The 10593-nt window shown below is 37.9% G+C and overlaps 1 protein-coding gene across 4 annotated transcripts in view; it reads left to right on the top strand.

The window, feature by feature from the left end:
• The first annotated feature begins 1518 nt into the window (after window positions 1–1518).
• LOC102245268 (chromosome unknown open reading frame, human C4orf32) overlaps window positions 1519–10593 on the top strand; it is a 42008-nt gene continuing 32933 nt past the window's right edge. The window contains exons 1-2 of one of the 4 annotated variants that reach the window (XM_014549640.1): window positions 1519–1819; window positions 2522–2589. In XM_014549640.1, coding sequence (XP_014405126.1) covers window positions 1691–1819; window positions 2522–2589 — 197 coding nt within the window. In that variant the 5' untranslated portion in view covers window positions 1519–1690. Of the gene's footprint in view, window positions 1820–2521; window positions 2590–9441; window positions 9582–10593 lie in introns of those variants that run through there. The other 3 variants (XM_014549642.1, XM_014549641.1, XM_014549643.1) reach the window with 3 other exon arrangements.

Genomic DNA, 10593 nt, shown 5'->3' on the forward strand with positions numbered 1-10593 from the left:
GGCGGGGGGGGTGTGTGTCTGCGGGTGTCTCCCCAGCTCCCGGTGTCGGAGGCGCGGGCAGCAGCGATACTGCCATCCAGGTCTTGACAGGGACTTCCCGAGAGCAATCCTTCCCGTGAGCACAAGAGCTAAACTTCATTTTAAAAGTAAAAGAATCGGGAAATTCGCTTCCGACGGGTACCAAAGGCATTATAGCACATCAGATATGGTCAACATGTGGCCAGGAATTTAATCCGAGAAACTGAACTACACGTGGGATGAATTTTCACCAGCAAATACGATTAGACGTTCAAAAATAGGAGAAATAAGCCAACTTTCAGAATCGCATTAAGGAACAGGAATTCAAATCATGACTTGCCTTTACTACAGCCTGTGCTGTTGGGAGAATCCACACCTGTCTCCTCTCATTTTCCTTCTCCATCTGTCCGTGTTGTAACGTTTCGCAAACTCCACTATCACTAAATACACTAAGAGATTACGTATAACTTCTAGTGTGCCGATATTTTACTCAGGACACAGAATAACAGTGCCTGGCACACACAGGATATGTCTTAGCATTAGGCTTGCTCACCATATGGAAGTGTAAGTTTTCATCTTTATGACAATACTAGAGGCCCGGTGCATGAAAATTCATGCACTGGAGGGGGGTCCCTCAGCCCGGCCTGCCCCCTCTCACAGTCTGGGAGCCCTCAGGGGCGGGAGGCGACCAGCAATCAGGGGAAGGCGATGCCCCATCACACCTCTGCTGCTGCCACTGCCAGTAGCGCAAGCCTCTGCTGGCCCTGGTTACCTGAGCCTCGGGTGGCCTTGGTTACCTGAGCCTTGGGCAGCTGGGCAGCCGCCATCCAAGGCTTGCCTGGGCCTCGGGCCAGCCCTAGGGGGGTGCTGAGGGGACTGGGTGCTGCCATCTTTGCAATGATGTGAAGGTCAATTAGCATATTCCCTCTTTATTAGATAGGATAAGAGATGGTGACTGAAGCAAAGCATTGGTAGCCAGTCTCTCCCTGGTAGTTTTCCCCATTAGTTGCATCATAACTCAGTAGCTAAAGGGCTTAGTTTCCTCTTACCTTAGTTGTTGAGCTGGAAACGTGAAGAAGAGGGCAACAGGAAGGCAGGGGAGGAGGAGTGGGGGAAGTAGGGGTTTGTGGTGCATTTGAGCTGCGGTTCCCAAAGTAAACTTTCAAATGGTTGTAAGAGAGCATGTAAAATACTTCATTTAGGCCAGCCGGTGTGGCTCAGTGATTAAGCGTCAGCCTATGAACCAGGAGGTGTCACGGTTTGATCCCGGGTCAGGCACATGCCTGGGTTGCTGGCTCGATCCCCAGTAGGGGGTAGCCGATCAATGATTCTCTCTCATCATTGATGTTTCTGTCTTTCCCTTCCTCTCCCTTCCTCTCTCTGAAATCAATAAAAAGATAAATAAAAATAAAATACTTTATGTAAGCTTTTGTGAATTGTCAGTTGCTCTGGTCTTGCCAGAGCTGCCTAAGGTACAAAGAAAAAGCATGAAACAAAAGAAAGAATGAAACATATTTCTAGAAAACATATATCACTTTGCATACCTGCTGCTTCCGTTGCATGTCATGGAAATTCATTTTCCTGTACTCCTTCGAAAATGTTATTTTTATCACAGGATTGATTTCTGTACTCTAAGCCTACATACACAGTAATTGAAAATAATGCCTGAGCTATGCATTTCCTCCTCTATCAGCACCAAAGAAGAATTTCTTACCAAGAAGTCAAAAATATACAACAACAAACCTGGTTCAACCCAACCCATTGGTGCAAGGAGCAAGCTTTTGTGATCAATCATTTTTTGGTAATATTATTACAAAGGCTTCTTTTCTAGCTTTATTTTAGCTCCTGTAAATGAAATTTAAAATTTTGTATGCACTGCCTTGCATTAATGATAGAGGTAGCTACAGATATGAAGATATATGAAGGAAAGAGAAATGAAATTAACAACTATAAAACATACCCTACGGAGTTGTTTCATTTAGCTTTTCTTTAGGGAGATGATGTGTGTGTTTTTAAGGACACACTGACTTTACATTACAGATGGAATATTTTTGAAAACTTGGTTTGTAAACTAGTTATTTAGAATTTAAATGAACTTTTCCATAGAAACAATGATATAAACAGAAACAGAATCACAACTAATTAGCTGGAAATGAGGCAGAGATGGTTTTCTTCCTGTCCTTTCTGCTTAGCTCAATCACTTGGCATTCCAGAGTCTTTGTGGCCCGTGGACACTGGGAGAGAACTGGCTGCAGTGGTGGCAGCAGCAGTGGCAGCTCCTTTATATCTGGGTCAGGGCTATGCTGGGGTGCTCTTTACCGCAATAGCTCCGGAAGGCACCTGCCTTCTGCTCCTCCAGATCTGCAGTGATTTTTGTCAGCCCCTTCACAGAGTTTTGCTCTTATCTGATAAGTTGATGAAGTGAATTTCTTCCCCAGGCTGAAGGCTCCTCTACATACATCCTTTCCTTCACTGATTTTTCTTTCCTCTTTTTTTCTGAAAGGCTCATAACCTTCCCTCAACCTGGAAGGCTCTTGCATCAGATTTGACTACACAAATCTTTGGCTCAAGGTTATTATACCAGATCAAAGTGTCTATGTATTTTGGTGTTTACTTCATGTAATACTGAAATGTTGGTATTAATATAGGTGTTTTAATAACTGAGATATTGTCAGCCTCGGTTTTTTACAATTTGTCATTAGATGCCACTCCATCTGAGAGAAAACTAAGGTTCCTGTGCCCTTTTGGCCTAGGTCTTTCCAGGTAGGATGGTTGACAAAGGAAGCCTGATTAAAATCAAGTATCCTAGGAAAGAAGGACTTTAAAGAATGGACCAAGTCTCTAGATGAAGTAGGAGTCGGGCCTCTCAGAGAAGTAAGCTAGGGAGAGAGGCAAAATGCCCAAGGAACTGAAGGCAGGGCACAGTTACCCTACATGTGTGTTGGTAATTGTGTGCATGAGAGATGATCTAAATATGTTTACAACTGTGAGGGCCTTGTTGTACAAGAGTCTCTGCCCTGTTGCACAGCTGGAAGGCTAACCTTCTCCGGTCCATTTATTAGACGTCTGTAATGTGAGTGGCATCCACTTAGATGCAGTAGTTCCCAGCCTTGCTTACCTAGAGCTTAGAGAGGTCCCATGATCCTTAGATTGATCTTTAGCCTTAAGGTCTTTATGATTAGCAAAGTAATGTGTACTTCAGAAAATGTAGAAATATAGAAAGATCTAAAGAAGAAAACAAAAGCATTTGAAATCCCACACTGAGGAATATTTTGTTGTAAAATATAAAAATTTGGTACTACTGCATTAATATATTTTTATGTATGTGCATATGTGTATATATACACAGGGATATGTTTTTAACATGTTTTAATGTAGTATTTGAATTTGGTATCTTGTTTTATCTACTTAGCATATTTTGTCATTTTTTTCCATGTTATCAAAAATTGTTTTTAAAAATTATATCTAGGGCTGCCTAATAGTTTACTCCTCCAATACAGCACACTGACGTTGCTTTAAATTTCCTTTTATAAATAATGTTGTCATGAAAGTCTTTGCTTGTAAATCCTCACAGTTCTACTTTGGAATAAATTCCTAGAAGTGAAAGAACTAGGTCAATGAGTCAAACTCTGAAGCCTTTCAAAGCATCCTAAAGCATTGCATTCAAGAAAGGTTACAGCAATGTATACTTCTATCATTGGTATATTCGAGTGCTGATTGGAAACCATCCATGCCAGCAACGAACAACATAATTTATAAATTAATCTTGGCCAATTTCCTAGGCAAAAATTATCTTACTGTTGTAAGACATTGCTGTAGAGGTTTTCTAAACCATGTACAGGGATGGGCATAAGTAGGATTATAGTTTATATAGAAAAAGATAAATACAAAAAAAAATACAATAATAAGACAACTCACAACTGTAAACCTACTTTTGCCCACCCCTGTGTGTGTATACACACATTTGTATTTCATATATATAAACATTTCTATTTCTTTTTTTAATATGTTTTTATTGATTTTAGAGACAAAGGAAGGGAGAGGAAGAGAGAGAGATAGAAACATTGATGAGAAACACTGATCATCCGCCTCCCACATGCCCTCCCACATCCCCTCCTCTCTTCTCCCCCTTTTCCCCCTCCCCCAGGGGATAGAGGCCACAACCTGGGCACATGCACTGATTGGGAATCAAACCAGTGACCTCTTGGTGTATAGGTCGATGCTCAACCACTGAGCCACACCGGTAATATTCTTTGACCATTTTCCTTTTGGCATTGTATTTATCCCTTATTTCACATTGATTATAAATAATTTTTTCTGTTTGCTGTTTACTTGATAACTTTGTTTATGATGTTTTGGATTTAGAAATCCAATACACTTTTATTAGCTAAAGGAATTTTTTTGGTAATTTCATACACATCACCCACACTCACATATAAACACAGTACTCTCTCCACATATATACAAGGTATCTATATATATTTGTTTAGAGCCGTGGTTGGCAAACTGCGGCTTGCGAGCCACATGCGGCTCTTTGGCCCCTTAAGTGTGGCTCTTCCTAAGCCTTAGGAGTACCCTAATTAGGTTAATAACAATGTACCTACCTATATAGTTTAAGTTTAAAAAATTTGGCTCTCAAAAGAAATTTCAATCGTTGTACTGTTGATATTTGGCTCTGTTGACTAATGAGTTTGCCGACCACTGGTTTAGAGCATTCTTTTTAATTCGACAGTTAGTTAAATACCCACCAATTCTCTCTCTCTCTCTCTCTCTCTCTCTCTCTCTCTCTCTTTCTCTCTTTCTCTCTCTGTATGTGTGTGTTTTTTTACCTATGCATATAATCATTTTAGAATGGTTAATGTATAATGTGAGGTATGGAGCTAATCTTCTATTTTTTTTCCCTAATCATTGAATAACCCACTTTCTCCCTGGCTTTACAATCCTTTAAAATAATTATGAATACTAAAGTCTTTATTAAACTTTTATATTTTTGTTGGTATTATGAAAAGGATTTTTTTTTCCGCATTATGATTTTGCTCTTGGTTTCTAGCTATTGGTTCTTATATAGTTTTTAACTAGCTACCTTTCTGAATTTTTTAAATTAATAAATACTATTAACTCTTAGATTTGACTTTTTGTATCTTCTAGGTATATAATCATCCAGTGTATAAACAAGGTTGATTTTGCTTCTTTTCAAATGGTAATGCTTCATTTCTGTTTTTTTGCTTTTTACAATGCCTGGAACTCTCAGATCAATGCTGGCTCATAGATATTTAAGCAAGTTAACTTTTCATCCTTCAATTTCTTCATCTATATAGATGGACTCATAGTTGTATGAACATCAGGATTGTTGGGAGAATTACATGAGTTAATAATATATGTAAAGTGCTTACAGCAGCTCCTAACACATAATTAGCATGTAAATTAGCTTTTGGACCCAATTTTCAACCAGAACTCTAGCTGAAAGAAACCTGAAAAATGCCCCTCTTAGGTTTTGCAGACTCTGCAGTTAGAAAGTGACGGTGGAATAGAACAGTTCTCCTCAGCTTTAATTTGCATACAAATCATCTCTTGTTAAATGCAGATTGTGATTTCATAGATCTGGGGTGAGGCCTTAGATTTTGCATCTCTAACAAGCTCCCAACACTGAGTGGCAAAGGACTAGAGGACAAGCAAGACAAACCACTGTGTTCATCGTACTCTCTGTAATGATATATAGATATAAATTATATAGATATAGAGATAGAAATAGAGGTAGAGATATAGAGATAGAGATAAAGATAGAGATAGAGGTAGAGAGATAGACATAGAGATATATAGATTTGTTCTAGGTTCTACAACTAAGTGGTACTAAAGCAGACCAGAATGCAGGTCTCCAAGCTCCAAAGCCAGTGTTTTTTCATATATAGAAAGAGCTCTCCTACATGATGGGTAAACAGTCACTGACAAATCTCCTGCCCTCCCTTAGAATGTGTAGTTCAAAACTAGATACACTTCCTTTTAATGCAGCTTGCAAGCAATACTGTAACAAGAGCTATGAGTTTAGATGAATTCGGCCCTAAACTTAATCTCATATTGTTCTCAAGGATGTCCAGTCACTATAGTAACTGAGAGAGTAATTTTGCATATGGTAGGCATTTTTTTGTTCATTTTTTAATCATTATATCAGTGGTTCTTAACTGGGGCAATTTAGCTCATAGGGGACATTTGGCAATGTCTGAAGAGGTTTTTGATTGTTAAGACTGCTGGGGTGGCACTGGCATCTAATACGTAGGGTCTAGGGATACTGCTAAACATCCTATAATGCACACAACATTCCCTTCAACAAAGCATTATCTAACTCAAAATGTTAATAGTGCCAAAGTTGGGAAACCCTGTTCAAAATGTACTAGGGTTATAGTGCTTTCACTTGTCAAGAATAATTCCTCTGCTAATAGATATTCCAATACATATGTAAAAATTGTGTATTTTCTTGAAGTCTACATTCCAAAGAGGTAGTCTCCCAACTGATCTTTTTTTGCATCCCTTCTTCTAGCAGCTCCTCACATGCAACTTTCTCTATTTTGCGCTCTCTCTCTCTCTCAAATCTTTTCCACCCCTTTCTTGCTACTCATCTCCGTTTTATCTCTATTGAGTGTCTCTTTCTCTCTTTGTCTTTTATTCTTCTCAGCCACTTTCTCTTTTTCTCCATACATCTCCTCCCCACTACATCCTCTCCCCTGAAGAAGTGGAGAATTATGGGACAATAAAAAAGGTGATGGAGTATGACAGTTTCAAGTTTGAATCCTGGCTTTACTACTTTATTAGCCTTGTCATACTAATTACTTAATCCCTTTGAGCAGCAATTTTCCATCTTTTCATCTCATGGCACATGTAAACTAATTACTAAAATTCTGTGACCAACAACAAAAAAATTTTTTTGGCCCATTTGCCAAAAAAAAAAAAAAATAGGTATGATTTTGATTCATTCACACCAGACAGCTATTGTTGTGTTGGCTGCTGTCATTTTTTCATCCGACAGTCTAAGGTAAAAGAGATCAGTGCCCCTGGTTAAATAGTCAGATATTGCATATTTTAAAGATTCTTGTGTCATACCAATTAAAAATCACTGCCTTAGAGAATGTTATCATTGTAATAGGTATAATGCTACTCACTTCTTAAAGTTCTTATGTGAATTCAGTGACATTTTGTATATAAAATGCCAACATACAGTAGGCCCTCAATGAATATTAGAGACCTACCATATTTTTCCATGTATAAGACGCTATTTTTTTTCTAAAATCATTAGACCATACCTTGTCAAACAGGCTTCCTCCAATCACGAGCCTTATTGTTACAATGTCAGCTGATGCCATGATTGGAGGTGGAGGTAGAGAATGTGCAGATGCAACAGGGACTGGAGTGTTCTGAGCCCATAAAGCTGTCAAAAAATAAAAAGCTAAATACTGATAAGCAATTGTCTTACTCTGCAAAATTCAAACTGAATGTAATCAGCTATGCAAAAGAACATGGAAACAGAGCTGCAGAGAGACAATTTGGACCTCCTCCCACTGAGTATATGATCAGACAGTGGAGAAAACAGGAAGAACAACTCCTTAAGATGCCAAAAAGGAAGAAGGCCTTAAGAGGAAAACCAGCAAAATGTTTAAAATATTGATTTCTTAATTTTGGGTTGGAAAAGTGGGGGGCGTCTTATACATGAGGGCATCTTATACACAGAAAAGTATATCTTTTCCCCTGGTTCCCTTCCTATTCCTATCAACCAACCACATGACAGTACTGAATTTTGTAGATGTAAGACTATCCAAACTGGTAGAGAATTTTTATAGTAACTTATTTGAGCCAAACAGAGAATATACCTAGAAGCACGATCTCAACAGGAAAAAAAAATGCTGCTGAGAAAAAGTTTGCAGTTTCTTTTATGCATTTGAGATTAAGGAGGAAATGTAAAACATGAAGGTGGGAGAAAGGTAGGGATCAAATTACAGAATAGCTAAACTCGTGTGTTCACACATGGATTGGATTACACGTTCTCTCATTGGGTGACCATTTCTTTAGAAGGAGGGATCTGAAAGTGGGTATTCCAAAGGTGTGATAACCTAGATGCACAAAAACAGTGGACAGGGCTCACTTTAGGCAAAAATAAAGAAGTTATATGCCTGGAGCATGACTACCCACCATGACCTTCCCAGTTAGGAATTTATGATCAGATCATTCTGTGAGGTTGTTTTCCATTTGAACCCCTTTTTTGTCCATAATTTTAATATATATAATTTTCAGATTTCAAGAATAAATATTTATTTACTGAAAAATACATTAAGATTTCCTAATCTAAAAATTATATGATATTTTATATTTATCTAAAAAAATTTAATCTGCCTTGGCCAGGTGGCTCAGTTGGTTGGAGCATCACCCCATACACTAAAAGGTTGTGGGTTCAATACCCATTCAGGGCACATATATAGGTTTCAGGTTTGATCCTGGTTGGGGCTCATATAGGAGGAACCAATCGATGTTTCTCTCTCTCAAAATAAATTAAAAAAAAAAAACATATCCTCAAGTGAGGATTTAAAAAAATTAAAAATTAACCTACCAGCCTACATTATGTTGCTTTTTGTGTAGATTTTCAGTTGATTTTTTTATTGTAGGTCACTGATCCTTGCTAGGAAAAAGAATACCCACCCTCTGTCCAATTTATTTTTTAATTTCTTGTTCAAAATAAGTGTGAAAGCAATGTTAAAGGGAAAACTAAATGTACCATGACATTAGGTTTGCCCTAAGAGGCCTAAGGAGAAACTCTATATCCTTATTCAAGTCTTCTTTAAGCCTTTGCCACAGTGTCTTTAGTTTCTGTCTTCTCTGTAGTTACAATCTTATCTTGCAGTAGCAGCCACATATTGGTATCTTCAAAAACCTTGAGTCCCAACTAGTCATGTTTTGGTTCATTAAGTGATGTGTGTGTGTGTGTGTGTTTAGGGGAATTGATAAGACAGTCAAGGATTAGTTTTATTTGAGCAGAGAAATTGAATTTCTAATAAACTTGAAACAAAAGATACTTTCTCTCCTCTGATCTAATCTTTTCCCATATCCAGTGTTTTTTTCCATTTAACCTCATTGGCAGCTATGCCTTATCTTGGCATAGAAAGAAGTGATTGGCTTTATTTGTTGTTGCTATTCTCTTGTGGCAACAACTATAGCTTATCAAAATTCTGAGCAAAGAAAAATCACGGTGAATATGTTTTGAACTTTTTGGAAAATGAAGGATAAAATTATTAATACATAATATGTAAACACATATTAAGAAAATTCAATTTCATTTGTGATTTTTTACTTCTACTACCTTTGATATAATTTTTATCTAACATCTGTGTTTCACATTTTTTATTCCCTCTTCCAGTTAATATGAAATAAATTTATTTTTGTTTTTTATTCTCTTGATCAAAATTTTACTTAGATACATGCAGATCATCTACAGAGGAAGGGAATTTAAGTTTAATTTTTCGTGACTAACAAATTTCATCAGACTGATTGCCATTAGAGTTCCCTATTCCATGATTTCAGAGGTAATTACGTACAAAAGAGGCTCTTGTCACTGCTAGAAGTTAAGAATTGAGGAGAGTTATTTTTTGGGACAGATGTTTGAATTGGCTACTTTCAATAAACAAGCTATTAGGTAGCATACAGTAGTTCCCCCCTTATCCATGGTTTCAGTTATCTTCAGTCGAGTGTAGTCCAAAAATATTAAATGGAAAATTTCAGAAATAAACAATTCATAGGTTTTAGGTTTCACATTGTTGTGAGTAGTAGTATGAAATATCTCAAAGTCTTTCTTCCTTCCTGCCCGGGATATACGTCATCCCTTTGACCGGCGTCTCCACACTGTACAAACTACCTGCCATTAGTCATGTAGTAGCTATCTGGGACATCAGATCCACTGTCAAGGTATCACAGTGCTGGTGTTCAAGTTTCCCTTATACGTAGTCTAACACTTTGTCACAATGCCCAAGTCATTCACCTCAGTTCATCTCATCACATAGGCATTGTATCATGTCACATCACAGAAAAAAGAGTGAATATAGTACAATAAGATACTTTGAGAGACAGATCATATTCACCTAACTTTTATTGCAGTATATTGTTTAATTATTTTATTATTAGTTATTGTTCATCTCTTACTGCATCTAATTTATAAATTAAACTTTATAACAGGTATGAATGTATAGGAAAAAAACATGGTGTACATAGGGTACTATCCCTGATTTCTGGTATCCATTGGGGGTCTTGGCACATAATCCTCCTCAGATAAGGGGGATTGCAGTACTGCCCTGCATATCTGAGGCACTCGATAATGTTACCAGAGACTTCATTTCTTAAAAACAAGTAGTATGTTGTTCAAGTATCTACACTAATAAAAGAGAAACATGGTAATTAGCGTACGACCACTACCCTTTTCATTGGCTAATCAGTGAGTATATGCAAATTAACTGTCAGCCAAGATGGCGGCCGGCAGCCATGCACTGAAGCGAGCACGAGGCTTGCTTGCTGCAGACTCCAACGTTCCCCGCCTCACTTGCC

Source organism: Myotis brandtii, unplaced genomic scaffold (genome assembly GCF_000412655.1).
Source record: "Myotis brandtii unplaced genomic scaffold, ASM41265v1 scaffold562, whole genome shotgun sequence".
NCBI classification, from domain to species: domain Eukaryota; kingdom Metazoa; phylum Chordata; class Mammalia; order Chiroptera; family Vespertilionidae; genus Myotis; species Myotis brandtii.